Raw genomic sequence first — 18,259 nt, forward strand, 5'->3', positions numbered from 1 at the left:
ATCGGTGGTGGGAGGCGTGAAGAAAGGGGGGAAGGGTGCTGGACCTGCCGCGTTCGTTCTCGATACTGGTGAAAGGGAAACCAAGAGCGCCGTACCCGGTTGCCCCGTTCGTTGAGGGTATCCTGGCGAGCCGACGGTGCTGCGGCAGGGAGCGGAGGATGGTGATGGAAGGAAGGGCAGAAGACGAGGGAGGGGGTGAGGGCGAGGGAGGCCTGGTGGGGCATGGCACACCGCCCGCCCGCGTCCCCCGCCCCAAAAAGCCAGCGGGCGCGTGCGTTGGACGGCTTTCAGCGGCCACCGCCTGCTCGTCCAAAAAGCCCAAACGGCGGGCCAACCGAAGGCCTGGCCAAAATTGCGGGGTAGCCGAATCACAAACGAGCGTCATTCGTCGACCGAGCGAGCGAACGGCACCTCTTTCTCCCTCGCGACCCGACCTGCCGCCTCGCAAGCTGACCTCTTTTTCGCAGCCATGGTCGTCATCGACTATCGCCAAACCGGCAGGGATGTGTGTGCAATTCCATCAGAATGTAGAGCGTGCGGCGTGAGAGGGCGTTTGCAGAGAGCGACAGAGCGACAGAGGAGAGAGCGGAGCACCACGAGTGGGCAAGAAAACGAGGGCAGGCGGGATGAAAGACGCCCAGCGGGCGCGACGTGGCCGATTATCGGCGGCCGCCAGTGACGCGGACAAAGATGCGGAAGAGCGACACCTGCGGTTCAAGCAAGAGCAGGTCAGCGGAGCAAGGGGGGAAAGAAGTCGAGGTCAGCAAACCACCCCATGATGCACCGCCGCAACAACACCTGCAGCAGCCACGCTCCTGCACTCACCGTCAAGACGATCAGGTATGCCAGCAGACTGACAAACACCAGCCCAATCAGCGCGCCCTGCAGCCGGCAGAGGTAGGGCTTCTTGGACATGTCGAGCAGCGGCTGCGGGTCCCGGTTGTTGGACCCTCCAAATGGGTTGCCGAAGCTGACGCACACCAGCGTCGACGTAAAGTAGTTGTCGAACGCCAGCGACAGCTCGGCCGACCAGAAGCAGATAAAGATGAGCTCAATGATCGTGTAGAAGAGCTTGGACTGCACCGTCCAGAGCCCAATCGGGCGGCCAAAGTACTCGATCCAGATCTGGAACGCAATGTGGACCAGCGTCAGCGGCGCAAAGACGATGGCCACCACGGGCGACGAGCCCACGGCGTCCGTCGCCTGCTGCTCGTGCAGCGTCTGGAACAGCTCAATGGCCACCGCCAGCGTCGCCGTCGTGAAGCTGATGTTGAGGAAGCGGAAGAGCAGCGGGACGAAGGGGTTGTGGATGAGGAAGTTCTTCCACCACTCGAGCCACGCACGCCGCCGCCGCCGCGACGACCGCCCCGTGTCGGTGCGCGGAAAGTATCCCGTGCCGTTGGGCCGGAAGCGGTACCCGTCGATCTCGATCGAGTGGCCGCCGCCGCGCTCCTCTGGCTTCCACGGCGACGCCCAGCCTGGCGTGGCGGGCTGGTGCACCGTGTAGACGTCCGGGTGCTCCATCCGCGCCTTGAACGACATGGTCGGGTACTCTTTCTCGTCGAGCTGCTGCTGCTGCTGCCGCTGCTGGTTCTGCTGCTTCTCGAGATCGACGTCGCTATTCTGATGCCCGTCTTGGTCGCCGTCGCTGTTGCCGTCGTCGTCGCTGTACCGCTTCGGCTGTCGCTGTTGCTGGTGCTGCTGCTGCTGGTCGCCGGGCCTCTGGCCTTCGCCGCTGGGTGTGAGGGTGCGCTCGGCCGACTGCGACGAGTGTCGCTTCTCAAAGTACGAGGGACGCTGGCCGCCGTGCCTCCAATTGAGCAGCCCGCTCTCGCCCAGTCCCGCGGCTGCCCCGGCGCCCGAATTGGCGGCGAGACCGTCGTCAAAGAACCTGCCCCTCCGCCCGCCGTCGTCGTCGCCGTCGTCGGACTCGTAGTCGCTTCCCACCGAGTCCTCGCGCGACGAGTTGGTGCGCTTCTTTTTGGGCGGCTTGGCCTTGGGCCCCGAGCCGGAGCGCTGAGGCGTTGGTTTCCCCCTGGCTGTGTCCTTGTCCGCAGTAGTGCCGTGGGCGGGAGGAGCGGCAGCACCGTTGGCCTCTGCGTTTTCCTTGAGGCGCTGGTGGTGGAACGACATCTTGAGGTGATGCTCATGCAGGCGAGTGCGGTACTTTTGCGGCAGGGTGAAGGTCCACCAGCGTTCGGGCGAGTCGAGCGCAGCCTCGCCGGGCTCCTCGGTGATGGTATGCGTGGCGGTGCCGGGTGCGCTGGGCCAGGTATTTGTGGCCTCGGCGGTGGCCCCGTCGGTGGGTTCGTGTGCTGGCTCTGGACTGGGCGCCGTGACGGCCTGGCCGCTGGCATCGAGGCGGGGTGCGGGCTTCGTGGTAGGCGAAGGGGCGAGGGCGCGATCTGCGGTGGCATTGCTGGCGCTGTTGATGCTGCTGCCGCCGTTTGCGTTGTTGCGCGATGCGGTGGTCGAGGTGATGTTGCTCGAAGTGGGCGAGAGGGGTGGGCTAGGGGATTCGTCTCTGGCCCACGAGGGGATGGTGACGACTGGCCTGTTCCAGCCCCTTGTCGACGAGGCCCTGTACGAGGAGCCGGGGCTGGGGTTGGCTAGCCTGTTGATCCTGCTGCTGGGGTTCATCCTGGGCGACGTGGTGCGGGTGTTGTTGGACTCTGTGGACGGGCGTACGGTCGAGGCCGAGGATGCGCCGTTTTCCCTGCGCTGCTGCTGCTGCTGGCGCTGAGAGCGCGTGCGCTGTGATGATGGCGAGCGGAGGTGTTCGAAGCCGGGAGCGCCAAGGGAGACGGAGGCCACCTTGGGTGAGCTGGTGGGTGGTGTTTGTGCCGAGGGCGGGTGGTCGCTGTTGGAGTGACCGTTTGAGCTCGATAGGCGTTCGCGGTGGAGGGAAGGGCTTGCGAGGAGGCTCTGTTCGTCGAACTGGACCGAAGGGAGTGCCGAGGTGCTGGCGCGCGCGGTGGAAGATGAAGCAGAGGAGGCGGGAAGATGTGCGCTGTTGCGGAGGGCGGACGGGGGTGGTGAGAGCGAGGGATGTGTGGTGTCTGCTGGTAGCGGTGGCTGCGGCTGCTGCTGCGCGGGTAATGGTGATGCGTGCGACATTGCTGGCGCGCGATCTGAATTGGTCGAGGTGAGGAGCAAGGACGTGGGCGATGCAAGCCGGCGGATGTGTTTTTCTCGTCGTTGCCAGGAGGTGGTGGGGAGGGCAAGGGGTGCAGTGCGAGTCTGGCGTTGGATGGGCGGGGTGTTGCGTGCGAGGGCGATGTGAGCGCAGTGGCAGCAGTGACAGTGGTGGCAGGTAAGTCCCTCGACGGTGTTGGTAGAGAGAGGCTGGGCTTGGCGGGGAGGATGGTGGTGGTGATAGTGACGAGGTGATGGTGACGATGGCGAAGGCGGGGCGGGGCGGGGGCAAGGCCGGCGTACGTGTACGTATTCCCTCTAGCCTGCTGTACCGGTGGCAGCCTATGACGGTGGTGTCGGTTGGGCTGGCGGCCCTGCGCTGCCTGCCAGCTGGTTGGAAGCGAGGGGCGAGATGCAGGCCTGCTTTTTTCCAGTGTGCTTGGCGCAGAGAAGCCCCGTCTTAGCTTGCTGGGCTGTCGGTCTTGCTTGGCCTCGAGGCTCGAGGCAGGCAGGCCTGGACCCCGACAGCCAACGCGCCGCCTGCCTGCCCCGTCTGGCGTGCCTCGAGGTTGGTGGCCGGGGGGGTCCAAATTTGGGAATCCAGCCAGCAGGCCAGCCAGGCCAGGCCAGGCTTGGCTTCTGCTTTTCGGAGCGCGTCACTTTTCCGCGTTCCGCGCTCGACAGCTTTGTCCGTCGGACGGCAATTTTGGATCTTCCAGACGCCGCTTCTTGGTGCCCTCGATCTTGTGGTCCTCCGCTCCTTCCTCCCGCAGTCGACCCTGCCTCTGGACTGGACCATGACTTCGCAGCCTCTGCCGTCGACGGCCAGCGCGCCACGGCCAGGACCATCACAGCGTCGTCGCGCACCAGCAACAACACCGCCACCGCCATCCACCCACCATGCCACAAATCGACCCAACATCCACCAACACGTCTCCTACCTCTCGCCCACCCAGACCGACTCGCCCTACCCGCCCCTCCCCGCTTCCCTCTCCCTCCTGCCCCGCACCACCCAGCATGACGCGCCCGCATTCCTCCCCATCCTAGCCGCACCCGCCTACGCCCCTCTCGACGCCTGGCACCACGTCATGGACGACCTCATCCGCCACCCGGAACGCAACTCGTCCAACATCCTCCGCGCAGACATCCTCGAGCAGCAAACCTGCGATTCCACCAGCAGCAACGACGCTGACATCGACGGCTATCGTCCCATCAAGCGCATCCGACGCAGCATCCTCCCGCGCAGGCCCGGCCTCGACTGGGAGATGCACCAGGAGTGCACCCTCTACCACCGCACCGACCCCCTCGACGCCTCGTCCATTCGCGAGGCCGTCGTTGTATACACGCCCATCGCATCTCCGCAGGCAAGACAGCGCTTTTCAGAAGGCTGGATCGACGACCCCACCCGTCGCCTCTCGTTTCCCAGCCACGAGGAGCAGATCCCCTTTTACCACCCAAAGGTGCGAGCCATCGCCTTCCGCTACTTTGTCTCGCAACCGCAGCCGCAGTCGCAGCATGACGGTGCCGAAGCTGCTGCCTCTTCCCACGACGACGACGCCGAACGGTCGCTCCCCATATTTGGCACGCACAGCATCGCCCTCGTCCCCTTTGGCCCGGACCAGTCCGCCGCGCTGCCACCGACGCACCGCCTGGCGCGGATATCGCTGCACCTCGTCACCACGCTCCACACCCACACCTGGGGCCGCACCCACAACTACGTCAAGCGCGTCCACCACGACGTCGTCGTGCCGCGCGAGGCCTTCCAGGACCTCTACCTCCAGCTCAAGGCACGCCACGCCTCGCACCTCATCGCCACCTGGGCCGAGCGCACCGACCCGTCCAAGCACGTATTCGAGGACCTCGGCATCGCCGCCTTTCTCATCCTCCTCTGGCGCAAGTGGTGGGGTGACGCTACCACAGGTCCGCCCGGCGGGTTCGTCGACGTCGGATGTGGCAACGGCCTGCTCGTCTGGATCCTCAACCAGGAAGGGTTCCAGGGGCACGGGTTCGACCTGCGCGCCAGGCGCAGCTGGGCAACGTACGGCGACGGAGCCGATCTGAGGGAGCACAAGTTCCATGTGCCCCGCTTTGTGGCGCGGCGACTTGAGCGGGCCGGCGAGGGCGAGGACGAGGGCAAGACCGAGCCGGCGTCGACAGCAGAAGCGGTAAACGGCGACGAGGGCGATGGCGACGACGACGACGACGAGGCAGTGGCGAACCTCTTCCCACCGCACTGTTTCCTGATCGGCAACCACGCCGACGAGTTGACACCGTGGCTGCCGCTCCTCTCGACCTCTCTGGGTCTAACGACGGGGTGTAGCGGGTTCATCAACATACCGTGCTGTCCCTTTATGCTGGGCGGGGACAAGTTCACTTCGATGCGCTACATTCCCATCGAGCGCGACGACATCGTCCCGCTCCTCTTTCCCCACCATCCCTCCTCTTCGTCGCTGTCGGAAGAGGAGGAGAAGAGGGTGGAAGAGACGGTGACGGCCATGCAACGCGGACCCACATCGACGGAAGGCGGCGAATCGAGAAATGGGGCCTACCTCTCCTACCTCTCCCACCTCCACGTCAACCTCGGTTGGACAATGGAAAAAGAGGCACTCAGGATCCCCTCGACCAAGAATTGGTGCATCGTCGGTCGAAACCTCTTTCTCGACTCAGTCGACGACGTCGAGCATCGGCGTCGGATGAGGACCGAGTTGAGAAAACGGTGCATCGACGCCGTCTCGGCCACGACGACGTCTTGGTCGCCCCGCGTCGGCATCTAGTAATCTCCACGCCTCTCCACATCACACCATACCTCCGCTAGTCTCTCCGCCCGAAAGCAAGGCACGGCGGGACGATGGCAATCCCGACCACGATGGGGCGTTGATAAGCGGATTCCCCCAACTGATCTCGACCGACTGATCGACCGACCGACTGGCTGGCTACTCCGAGTGCCATCCGTATCGGATAAAGGCGTCCACCGTCGCCGTATTGGCCTCGAGGAAGCCTTCGAGGAGCGAGCGCGCCTCCATGTAAGCCCACAGCTTGAGCATCGGCATCGCCGATCCCGCACCGGACCCCTCGGACGGCGCAATCTTGGGTCCCTCGTGCTTGGAAATCTGCCGTCCCAGCGATCGCAGGATCGGCAGCGCCGACTTGAACAGCTGTAGGCGGGCAACGCGAGGGCCGACATAGAGCAGAGGAGGGCGGAGGGGGGGAAAGACGGCAAGGAGGGATGACTCAGTACGGTGGCGGAAATGCAAGCAAAACCCGCGACGACCGACGACCGACGACCGACTCAACTCACGTCCATGTTGGGGTCGAGCTGCCTGCCGATGCCCTCGAGCAGCAGGATGCTAATGACGGTGTTGACAAAGTCGGCTTCCATCTTGACGTGGTGGTTGCGCACCGCCAGCAGCACCTCGTTGAGCACGTCGCTGATCTTGATCTTGGCCAGGCTGAACGTCTTGCTCTTGACGCTCAGGATGAGGTCCTGCATCTTGAGCGCGAACCCTTCCTCGTCAATCACCATGTCCGGCGACCGGCACCGCTCCACCATCAGGTGGCCCGCCAGCGCACCGTCAAACTCGGCCACGGCCGAGAACAGGTCGAGGAAGTTGCGCCGGTTCTGCGGCGTCAGCTCCACCGTCAGGCCGGCGTCCAAGAAGACGAGCTCGGGCTGGTAGCCCTGCAAGTCGAGCCGGTCCAGCTCGTCGAGCCACGCGTCGTGGTCGTGCCGCAGCGAGTGCAGCTTGGCCACCACCGACTCCTCAGCCCGGTCGTCGGCCGGCGGCGGCGCCTTGGCGTGGCCCGGCGCGTAGTCCGAGTCGAACTTGGACAGCACCCGCGCCAGCAGGTCCTTGAGGAGCGACTGCGTCGTCGGGCGGTAGAACTTGATCATGATGTTGCCCGGATGCAGGTCGGCGTGGGTGAAGTTGTCGATCAGCAGCATGTTCTGTGTGAAAAATGGGGCAGCCGGGCAGTTCGGGCCACGGCAAGAGGGGTTTTCGAGGACAATCAGCGATCCAGGTTCAATCCGACGGACAAGGAACAGTGCGCCCGCGCTCGAGCCCAGGCTGTCCTGGCTCGACCCGGCTCGACCCGGCTCGGGCCGACCGTCTACTCACCAGGAACGCATCGAGGCCGAGGTTGGCGATGCGATGATCGAAGCCGGCGCCTCCGTTGTTCAAAAAGTGCTTGAGCGGCAGCGCCTCCTCGAACTCCTCGATAAGCACCTGCTTGGTCGAGAAGCGCATCAGCGGCCGCGGGAAGCTGATGGCGCTCCTGCGACTGCTGAAGGCCTTTTCGAACCGGTCGAGGTTCTTGGCCTCGTTGCGCAGGTCGAGCTGCGAAAACATCATGTCGGCGAAGACGTCGACCTCTTCGGGGAACGACAGCCACTCGGCGCCCGGAATCAGGTTGACCAGGTTGGCAAAGAAGCGCATAATCTTGATGTCGCGCGCGATCGTCTTTTCGACGCGCGGGTGGAGGATCTTGATGGCGACGGCGGCGGTGGGCACGGCGGGCGGCGCCTCCTCCTCCTCGTAGGTCAGCGCCAACGTCTTGGACAGCTTCTGCCTCCGCTCGCTCTTGGATGTCCGCTTCTTGGGATCCAGGTAGGTCGGCGGCAGCAGGTCCGGCTTCAGCGTCGCCTTGTACACCTGTGCCACCGCGCCGATGCCCATGGGCTCGTGGCCAAACTCTTCAAAGATCTCGTCGAATCGGCGGCGGAAGACACGCTCGATGACGCGCTTCGTGTAGCGGAACGAGTGCGGCTTGCCGTTGGAGTGGAGCCGGCCGAGGCGCTTGCAGAGCTCGTCTGGGAACAAATCCTGCCTCGACCCCGCCCACTGGGCGAGCTTGATGAACGTCGGACCGGCGCGCTCCATCTGCTTGACCAGGAAGCCGTACCACCACAGAGCGCCCCATCGCTCCCCCTCTTCACGCTTGCTCACCCGGCGGCCCCTTCGCCTGCCCCCCTCGCGGCGGTGTCCGACCATGAGCATGGGTGCGGTGAGGATGACGGGCAGGAAGAGGACCACGAGCACAATGAAGCGCTTGGCGGTGCCCAGCGGCTCGATGATGTAGGCGTGGATGGCGTTGCCGGTGCGGAAGAGGAAGCGGACGACGACATTTCGCCGGCGCGGCTTTAACCCTTCGTCCATGAACTGGTGCTGATCTTGGCCGTCCGCGCCGTCCCCATCGCCTTCGTCATCATCATCGTCGACGGGCGGTGCGAAGCCGCCGTGCTTGTCGCTGTCGGCAGGATCGGACGTCGAGTCCGCAAAGAGGGTGGGGTGGGTGAGGAAGATTCCGTAGAGCGCCAGCGCTGCGGCGGCAGCAGCTGCGGCCGAGCCAGTCAAGACGCGGCTGCCACTGCCGTCAGTAGAGCTGTGAGAGTTGGAGGAGCCGGAAGGAGATGGCGAAGTAGGCGTTCGTGCTGACGTCGAATAGCTAGCGCGAGACGCTAGCGGTGCAAGCTCGCGTAAAGTCGGAGTGCGGCGGGATGGCGGTCTGCTACTTGTCGAGCAGCTCGACGAGAAGAAGGCGTGCGGGGTCGCTCCTGAAGAGAGGCTGGCGGACGGTACGACGAGGTTCGAGAAGGCAGGACGTGGTGACGCTGCGGTGCTTATCAACCGGGAAACGCTCGTCCGCGAGGAGAGGGTCAAGCCTGAGCCGGCTAGAAAGGTTCGCCGACATGACCTCGACAAGAGGCGCTGCGTGGCCATCATGCTGGTGTGGTCGCGTCAAGCAGTGAGCCGGGGTCGGTGTTGGCGACCAGAAAGGGCGTCGATTCGGGTCCGTACGTCGTCGGTCGAAGCCCGTCGCTGGTGGACGCAGCCGGCAGACGCAGTCGCAGTCGCCGTCACGGTCGCGTGCCGTGCTCCTCGAGCGCTGGCGGTGGGGCTGTAGGGGATGGCGGGAGGGAAGGCAGCGGGTAGCGGACGGCCCCAAAGAGGATCAGAGTGGCGGTGGTGATGGTGCTGACGATGTTCGGGAATGCCGCCGTCGCTGTTGTCGACAAAGACAAAGACGACGGAAGGGCCGACGTGCCTGATGATGAACCCTTGCTTGCCGTGCCTTGCCTTGCCGTCCCTTGCCTCTTGGCTGGCTGGGCCAGTGGCTGCCTTCGAAGGCCTCTCTGCCTGGCTGTGAAAGCTCGCTCAGCAAGCCAGGCCACACACAGACGCCCGCCCATGCCAGCTCGGGCCAGGCCTGGCCTGGCATGACGTACGCTGCAGGCGCCTCCAGCCTGTCGTAGAGGTGGAGCCGGAACGGGCCGTCGCCGATGCCGATTGGAAAGTTGTTTCGGAGCCTTGCCGATGTCGAAAGTCGGCCCGATCGAGCTGCCAGGGGATCGCCAGGGGGCCGCTGGTGTTGGTCTCGGGCCGCCTCCGCCTTTTTGGGATGGGCGTTGGACCCCTTTGTTCCAGGGCCTGGCTGGGCTAGGCTGGGCTGAGCTGGCGTCGCCGCTTCGGCCTGTGGTGATCCTGTCCCTTCTGCTTGCTTCATCTTCCGTCGAGCATCGTCGCGCACCTCTTTCTTCTCCTCTTTGCTCGCCACTCGACCCAGCGTTGCGCTCCTTGTCCACCGAGGCCATCAGGCTTGGCCGCTGCCGACCGCCCACATCGGAACCTTGCCGGTCCGGCGCCGCTTTCAACCCACCAGCGGCACTTGCTCATCCGAAGACGAGTCAACAACACCTCGGGACGTCACTCGCCGCCGTCGATTATCGCCTCAGCATCGCCTTCGCTCCGTCTCCCTCGCTCTCTTTCAACAGATAGAACTGCAGCCGCCTCTCGGGCCGTATAGGGCATCCGTCTCTGAGCTGCTTGGACGCCCGACAGGCTGGCCCGATTCGCTCTACCTACGTACGACTTGGCCCCTGCAAGAGCAGCTCGGACCTCCTCCCGCCGGACGATCTACAGGAGCGAATCTCCTCTCCTTGGCCATTAATTGTCACTCTGCCACGCGCCCACTGCTCGGCGCTAGATCAGCCCCTGCCCGTTCCCCGAACACCCACTCTCTCGGACCACCGACCCAACTGCACGACGCACAGGCGGGCCCATGTCGGAGCGAAATGGGTGGCCCACGCACGCCAGCCCAAGCTCGTTGCCCTCGTCACCCCTGCAATCGTTCCGCAAGCCCGCCTCGGCATCGCCGCTGATGCCTCCAGCATCCATCGCACCAACAAGGGCCGCCTCTGCATCACAACCTCACCAGCATATACGGCCACAGCCGCAGCCGCAGCCACAGCCGCAGCCACCACCACAACCGCACCAGCGGCAAGGATCCGACGGCGGTGGTTACAGTTACTCCTTTCACCCAACCCAGAGCACGGTCCGCCGCTGGTCGGCTCATCAGACCGGCTCCGTCGCAAACCCTGACTCGAGCACCTCGACCAGCACCGCCAGCAACGCTCACCATCACCTCGACACACGCAACCCTAGCCCGCCGCTTCGCATCCGTGGCCCTCTTGGCTCACGATCCTCGACACCCACGCCATCGCATCCTACGCCAAAGAGCCCTGCGACGTCCGAACCTCCTTCCTCGCCACTGCCAGGCAAGATGCGGCATGGTGCCGATTCCATCACGCAGACGGACGGCACTGGGGTCGGCGCGAGCAGCAGCAGCAGCAGCAGCAGCAGTCGCGCTAACGGCCAGGGCAGCAGGAGCCCTGTACCGTCGGATGGCGTCCATCGCAGCAAGAGCACCGCCGCCGTCGTGGGTCGGATGGCCGACACGGCGGGCCAGCGGTCCATCACCCACGTCGGCCGGAGCGCCTCGACCGCCGCCCTGTCGCCGACGCCCTCGCCACCGCGCACCGGCGCATCTGGCGGCAACGGCCACCTCGCTCACTACACGCTCGGCGACTGCCTGGGCCGCGGGGCGTTTGGTTCCGTCTTTCGCGGCCTCAATTGGATGACGGGCGAGACGGTGGCCGTCAAGCAGATCCAGCTCGGCAACATCCCAAAGTCGGAGCTCGGCGAGATCATGTCCGAGATCGACCTGCTCAAGAACCTCAACCACGCCAACATCGTAAAGTACAAGGGCAGCGAAAAGACCAAGGACTACCTCTACATCATCCTCGAGTACTGCGAAAACGGCTCGCTCCACGGCATCCTCCGCCGCTTTGGCAAGTTCCCCGAGGGCCTCGTCGGCGTCTACATCTCCCAAGTGCTCGACGGCCTCCTCTACCTCCACGAGCAGGGCGTGATCCACCGCGATATCAAGGGCGCCAATATCCTGACCAACAAGGACGGATCGGTCAAGCTGGCCGACTTTGGCGTCGCCACCAAGACGGGCGCGATGAACGACTATGCCGTGGTGGGCAGCCCGTACTGGATGGCGCCCGAGGTCATTGACCAGAGCGGTGCCACGACGGCGAGCGACATCTGGAGCGTTGGCTGCGTCGTCGTCGAGCTGCTCGAGGGCAAACCGCCCTACCACTTCCTGGCGCCCATGCCCGCCCTCTTCCGCATCGTCCAGGACGACTACCCGCCCATGCCCGAGGGCGCCTCGCCCATCGTCAAGGACTTCCTGCTGCACTGCTTCCAGAAGGACGTCAACCTGCGCGTCTCGGCACGCAAGCTGCTCAAGCACCCCTGGATGGTGGCGGCGCGCAGGCAGCTCGATCAGATGAAGAGCGGCGGCTCGCTGCGGGCCGCAGGCACCACCGCCGGCGCCACGGTCCACGACGAGGCGGTCAAGAGCGTCCGCGAGTGGAACGAGGCGCTCCAAGAGCCAATGGTGGGCCACCAGAGCAACCACGGCGGCGGAGGATTCAACAACGCCGCCGGCAGCACTGGCAGCAGCCCCAATCCGAACCAGCACCTCGGCAAGGGAGGCTCGCCCCGCATCAACGATGCCGCCACGGTCCGGCCTCCCGCTCACAACAAGCTGCGCCGCGTGTCGGCTATGGCCCCCGTTGGACACTCCCAGGACGGCGCCACGGCACGTCCCGGCTTGCTGAAGCCCAAGGCCGGAATGCGACCCACCCTACCCGCCGACTTTGGGGTGCAGGATAGCGAACCCAGCCCTGCCGTAGCTGCTGCACGGAAGCCGCTCGAGCTCAACACGGCGGCCGCCGCCGCCGCCAGAGAGCCGCCCAGCTCGCCGACTACGAAGCTGCCTCTCGCCGGGGCCGCACCGGCGCCGTCGCTCATGGATCAGCGTTCCAAGCTCGTCGATCTGCAGAGGCCCGAGGAGGACACCGACAACTGGGATGACGATTTCGAGGAGGGCATCACAACGACCAAGATAGCTGCGCTCGAGAGGAGCGCTCCGATCGACGACGGACACGCTCGGAAGAGGGATGATGCGCCTGGAGCCGCCCCGGAACGCTCGACCGCCGCTGCGGGCGGCGACGATCGGCGCGGTGGGGCGCATGCCGACTACGATCAGCAGACGATCCGACCGTCGCCTTTGCTGCGAAGCGTCAGCTCGCTGCCGCAGGTCGGTGCGCCCAGGCAACAACCGCCCGCCTCAGCCTCGACCCCGCTGCCCCCTCCAAGCCCGTCTGCCTCTGATTCGTCGAAACCGGATGGAGGCAGCAGCGTCGAAGACTACTCGGACCTCATCGAGGAGGCGGACGAGTCGCATCTCAACGCTCGGATCCAGAACCTCAAGCTACAGAACAGCGTCGGCAAGCGGCTCTTCCACCCCGACGACCTGAAGCGTTTGTCGCGTCCCGAAGACGAGCGCTGGGCGCTCGGCCTGACCACCGATGAGGCCGGACCGCCGCATCTCCGGAGCGAGGCGTCGCCGCAGTCGACCACCGTCATCAGACCCATCAGTCCGACGGCGTCGCGCGCCAACTCGCTGAGGGCGGGCAAGGATGACAAGTGGAAGGAGATGCGCCAGGCGCTGGGCAAGTACGCCGAAGAGGGCGGCGACGAGGACTACTCGGACGTGTTTGGCAAGGCCTTTTCGGGGGCATTAGGGGGACGGCTGAGCCTTCCCGACCCGCAGGGCCCGCTGCAACTGACGACGCGCCTGTCACAGCGGTCTTGGCTGGGCGACGACCGGGACGACGAGGACGACCCCTTTGCCGAGATCGACGAGGACCTCGACGCCGAGGCCGACATGGAGGCCAACGTGGCCAGGGACAAGCACGCCCGCATGTGCACCTACGTGTCTGACCTGGTCGATTCGCTCAGCCCGGACGCGCCCGATCGGGAGCTGCTGCGCGCCTGCGAGCAGATCGACGAGGTGCTGACCGACATGCCCGAGATGAAGATGCAGCTGCTCGGTTGCCACGGCGCGCTGGCGCTCATCCAGCTGCTCGAGATCGCCACCGAGACTGAGCTGGTGACGAGGCTGCTGGGCATCCTCAACCTCATCATCTTCGACGATCCCGAGGCCCAGGAGAACCTGTGCCTGATCGGGGCGATCCCCGTCGTCATCAACTTTACCACAAAGAAGTGGTCGCACGAGCTGCGCCTCGAGGCGGCCCACTTTGTGTTTGCCATGTGCTCGACGTCGCGGCTGACGCTGCAGTTCGTGCTGAGCTGCCGCGGGCTGCGGACGCTCGTCGACCTCATCGACGAGGACTACGCCGATCGCAAGGACCTGGTGTGGATCGGCGTCGGCTGCGTGTCGAGCGTGCTCGAGCTGCAGAGCCCGGCGTCGCGCACCGACTTCTGCCGGATGCTGGCTCAGGATGGCCTGCTGGAGCCGCTGTCGACGGCGCTGCTCAGCGTCGTCCGCGATGCCGAGGACCCGTACGCCCAGCAGGCGCAGGCCCACATCCTGCAGACGTTCCTCATCTTCTCTCAGTCCGATGGCTGGCTCAAAAAGAGCCTCGCCACCCGCAGCGTGCTGCGCAAGCTGCTGCAGGCGACGCAGATGCTCGGGCCCGAGCCGCTGATCCAGATGCTCAAGATCCTCAAGAACCTCACCATGAACCCGGCCACGCTCGACGAGATCCAGAACGCCAACACCATCGAGATCCTCGTGCGCATCCTGGCCGAGCACCACGGCGGCGCGCACGGTACCGAGATGTCGAACCAGGTGCTCAACGCGATGTACAACCTGTGCCGCCTGAGCAAGTCGCGCCAGGAGGAGGCGGCCGAGTCGGGCATCATCCCGCAGCTGCTGCGCGTGGCCCAGACCAAGTCGCCGCTCAAGCAGTTTGCGCTGCCGATCCTCTGCGACCTGGCGCACACGGGCAAGGGGACGCGCCAGCTGCTCTGGCAGCACCGCGCGCTGCATTTCTACGTCGGCCTGCTCGAGGACCCGTACTGGCAGGTGTCGGCGCTCGACTCGATCCACGTCTGGCTGCAGGACGAGACGCACCGGGTCGAAGAGGTGCTGCTGCAGCCTTCGTCGGTCGACTCGCTCCTCTGCCTCTTTGCCACGTCCAAGGCCAACTCGTTCGAAAACCTGCTCGAGCCGTACCTCAAAATCTGCCGGCTATCGACGGCCATCACGATCGCCATGGGCAAGAACTCGGCCTTCCTGCGCAAGCTCGTCGACCGTCTCAAGCACCCAAAGGCCGTGGTGCGCCTCAACCTGCTCAGGCTGACAAAAATGGTCTGCGACGTGCATCCGGACCGCGGCACGCTGATCCAGCAGTTCAGCCTGTACGAGGTGAGTTGCGGCGCGGCGCGGCGGCGCAGCTGCTGTAGACGGATGCTGATGTGACTGACGACGAGACTGACCATGTTCGATTCGCTTCCTGCGCGTGACTCCCTTTCACCCGTCCCGGCTCTGCCCTCGTCCAGATTATCGACCAGCTCAGCAAGCACGATGGCGCCGTCCTGGTCCGCGAGCTCGCGCGCGACATCCTCTCGCAGCGCTACATGCAGGCCGAGCCGCGCACGGTACGCAGGACGATGTCGGACGTCGGCAGCAGCACCATCGGCAGCAGCAGCCCGGCTGTGCAGCCGATTCCGGACCAGCGGCCCGGCGCCACCGGCCTCGGTGGGCTCAACGGCGGTGCCGAAGTGCCTGCGCGAGTCCGTCCCGGGCGACGCCCGCAGCAACAGCTCGAAGACCACCAGCATCAGGTGCAGGCGGCGCCGCAGCAGCGTCGCTCACCCTCGGTGCAGCAGGGCGGCTTCGCGCTGGACCACGGCTCTCCGCGGGCGCGCCGGCGACTGCCGCTGCCCGAGATTCTCGACGCTGATGCCTGGAAGCAGCTATCGTCGAGCAGCGCGCCGGACGGGCAGGAGAATGATCGACAGGGCCTTGCAGCCGGTCAGAGGAGGGCTGCACTCCGAGACCGGTCCGTCAGTCCAAACATCGGCGCGGCTACGGGCGTTGGCGCCGGACGGGTGGGCCCGCGCAGCCTGATCGAGACGTTTTCGCCCCCGTCGCCTCTGCCGCAGCAGCAACAGCATCAGCAAGGAGCGACGACGGTGACGGCGTCATCTGATCAGGCAGAGTCACGGCCGCACGGTGGGCGTCCAGCAACGAGCCCGACTGCCACCTCGCGCGTGCCCGCGGCTGGTGCGGGCATCGGGAGCGGCGGGGGCACGGGGCTGGGCCTGGGCGTCCAGGGGCGAGTGCTTTCTCCGCGGCCGCTTTCGTCGGCAGCGGACGTGCTCAACCGCGAGGATCAGGACAAGACGATGCGACCGATGAGCCGGCCGCCGAGCCGACGACCGATTCCGAGCCTGCCGACGGCGGGCCGCATCACGACGACGGACACGGGCACCGTTCGCTCGAGGACAGTGAGCAGCAGCAGTAACAGCAGCAGCAGCTCGTCGAGCGGCACCGGTATGGGCGCAGGTGGCGGGCGGTTTGCGCAGCAGCGGCCATAGTGGCCAGGCGTTGCCTTGATCCTGCCCGAGCTCCCAAGGCGGCGTGGATCGGCTGGTGTGGCCCATCGAAGCGCTCTTTCTCGCGCCACCGGCTCTCTTTTTGCCCCTTGACTGCGCATTGCGCTCGACTCTAGAGCAAGTGGGCGGCCCCCCCGCCCCTCTTCTTCCCCGACATGTCGAGCATTCTCTCCCAGGACAGGCCGTCGGCGCCACTTGCCGCCCCGTTGATGATAGACACCGCACCAGCAAAGCAGCACCTTACAGCATCCCGATCTGGCGCCATGTGGAGTGGGGCCCCACCCGCGCCACATGAACAGACCCGATGGGGCAAACGAGGGAGACAGCGTGTGGGGTGCCGATGCCGGCGCCCAGTCAATCGGCCGGCCTTGTGGCAGGCAGGCTCCGGTGCATGCCCGCCTTGCCGGGCCTGGGCTCGTTGCCGCCGCCGAAAGCGCTGATACCGGTATCGAGCAGGAAAAGAAGACGCACTAAGCAGATTCCCGAGGCATCGACGTCATCTGGTCCTCGGTCTGACGTGCCTCTCTCTTGACGCGAGGCAAGCCTGCCTGCCTGCCTTGCTGCCTCCACCGTACGTGACCACCGCCTGTCTGCCTGCCTTTCGCCTGACGAGGGCGGCCGCTGCGCCATCATCGTCTGGCCTGCTTGGTAAGGCCCCCCCCCCCCCCTGGCTTGCCTGCCTGCTCTGCTCTGAGCCAGCATCGGCATCCTCGCCAGCAAAGGCAGGCAGGCTTGAGGGCCCAGCCAGAGAGGTGTCAAAGGGTCCATCCATGCGTGCATCGCTTCCACCTCAATTACGTCGAAGGCCGGAGTCGATGGTCTCCACCCACGTCGCTGCCATCGTCCGCTCCTGCGCTCACCGCCTGCCTTTGCCCCCCACGCCTCGCGATACGGATTTGGCATCCCCCGGCCTTCGCACGGAGCAACCGACGATAGGCGAACGAAGCCTCTCGGTGCACCAGCCTACTGTAGCACCTGCCGACCTACAGTCAGAAAGCCCAAATTTAGAGCTGCTGGCCGGCCACAACCACAAGCTGCCGGCTGACCTCTTGTGACCGGTGTGGTTGCGCATGAGGGGGCCCAGGAGGTGCCGGCCTCCCTGCTGGCCTGTTCCTCCGCCAACGACGACGGATCGAGGTGTGGAGAAGCCTGCCTGCTCACAGAGAGGCGAGGTTGGTTTGGTCAGCAGGTCCGTACATCGTGCAAGCCTGGCTCGGGGTCCCTCCTGTCTCATCAGCCAGCCAGCCACCTCCTGGCCCCATGCCATCGTCGTCGTCGGTGTCGTCGTCGTTGCCGCCGCTGCTGTGGTCGACGCCTGCTCAAAGGAGGAGCGGCAGTCGAGTATAAGAACCTCCGGTAGTCATCCATCTCATCTCGGTTCGCTATCAACAGCGCCACTGCCACCACCACTCACTACCACCACTCAGTCTTGCTTCTCACGCACGCACGCTCATACACGGCACACTACACTCGCCTCTTGACCCGGAACACGCACTACTTTCTCTCGCAACTCAGCAGCCGCCTCGCCTTAGATTGATCTACGTACTCCAGCGACGTAGCCAGTCAGCCAGCCCACCATGTCGTTCGCTTCGCGCAACATGCTCTCGACCTTTGCTCGCTCGTTCGCCTCGACGTCGCGCACCTCGACCGTGCCACTCGCCACTGCTATGCGCGGTCAGCAGAGGTTCTACTCGGCCCGACCCGACCTCGCCAGCGGCCAGAGGGATGACCACGCACACGGCCCCATTCCCGGTGAGTTCCACCTGTCGCGACGGCTTTTCCCTCGCTTTCTACATCGACCCCGGCACCATGACAGCCGCGAATAGGTTATGCTAACTCCAGGAACTTCCACTGCCTCTCGTCTCCATCTCTACCAACGCAGGCGCCCACCCGAGCCCCGAGATCAACGTCGCCCGGACGCGCTCGACGATCCGCGTGCTGGTCCCCTCGGTCTCGCTCATGCTCCTCTTTATCGGCTGGTGGTTCCTCGGCCACGACGACCGTGACCACCGCAAGGCTCGCATTGATGTCGGCCCCGACGCCGACAACAAGCTCAAGGGATCCAAGCACCGCGCCGCCCTCCAGCTCCAGAATGGCGAGAGGAACGAGCTCGGCGAGAAGATCAAGTAGTGCCGCCCCATCCTGCCCCCGCTCTCCGTCTTCTTTCATGGACGAGGGCTATTCGACTGCATCGAGAGCATCTGCCACCCGTGCTGTAGCTCTTTCTCGACACCTCTCGACACCTCAGTGATCCGTGCTCCTTCTCGTCTCGCAGCTTTCCGCGAACAATGTATTTATAGCACCGCAATATCGAACCTCCATAGCAATCCCTGCGCCGTCTGACGATG

At 65.3% G+C, this 18,259-nt stretch overlaps 5 protein-coding genes across 5 annotated transcripts; 3 read left to right on the forward strand and 2 right to left on the reverse strand.

The window, feature by feature from the left end:
• Window positions 1-659: 659 nt before the first annotated feature.
• PFL1_03341 (uncharacterized protein) lies at window positions 660-3,117 on the reverse strand (the record flags this gene model as incomplete). Its single annotated transcript, XM_007880858.1, has 2 exons — window positions 660-707; window positions 826-3,117. 2 exons carry the CDS (start codon window positions 3,115-3,117, stop codon window positions 660-662), a joined length of 2,340 nt encoding a protein of 779 aa, XP_007879049.1.
• Window positions 3,118-3,932: 815 nt separating this feature from the next.
• On the forward strand, window positions 3,933-5,909 carry PFL1_03342 (uncharacterized protein; the record flags this gene model as incomplete). The annotated part of the gene is made up of 1 exon (XM_007880859.1): window positions 3,933-5,909. The coding sequence occupies one exon, from the start codon at window positions 3,933-3,935 to the stop codon at window positions 5,907-5,909; it is 1,977 nt and encodes a 658-aa protein (XP_007879050.1).
• Window positions 5,910-6,068: 159 nt separating this feature from the next.
• On the reverse strand, window positions 6,069-8,858 carry PFL1_03343 (uncharacterized protein; the record flags this gene model as incomplete). The annotated part of the gene is made up of 3 exons (XM_007880860.1): window positions 6,069-6,290; window positions 6,434-7,081; window positions 7,254-8,858. 3 exons carry the CDS (start codon window positions 8,856-8,858, stop codon window positions 6,069-6,071), a joined length of 2,475 nt encoding a protein of 824 aa, XP_007879051.1.
• Window positions 8,859-10,194: 1,336 nt separating this feature from the next.
• Window positions 10,195-15,893, forward strand: PFL1_03344 (uncharacterized protein; the record flags this gene model as incomplete). The annotated part of the gene is made up of 2 exons (XM_007880861.1): window positions 10,195-14,718; window positions 14,853-15,893. The coding sequence occupies 2 exons, from the start codon at window positions 10,195-10,197 to the stop codon at window positions 15,891-15,893; spliced, it is 5,565 nt and encodes a 1,854-aa protein (XP_007879052.1).
• A 1,595-nt stretch (window positions 15,894-17,488) lies between these two features.
• PFL1_03345 (uncharacterized protein) lies at window positions 17,489-18,041 on the forward strand (the record flags this gene model as incomplete). The annotated part of the gene is made up of 2 exons (XM_007880862.1): window positions 17,489-17,663; window positions 17,794-18,041. 2 exons carry the CDS (start codon window positions 17,489-17,491, stop codon window positions 18,039-18,041), a joined length of 423 nt encoding a protein of 140 aa, XP_007879053.1.
• Window positions 18,042-18,259: the final 218 nt, after the last annotated feature.

The sequence above is a fragment of the Pseudozyma flocculosa genome (assembly GCF_000417875.1).
Source record: "Pseudozyma flocculosa PF-1 unplaced genomic scaffold scaffold00010, whole genome shotgun sequence".
Lineage (NCBI taxonomy): Eukaryota > Fungi > Basidiomycota > Ustilaginomycetes > Ustilaginales > Ustilaginaceae > Pseudozyma > Pseudozyma flocculosa.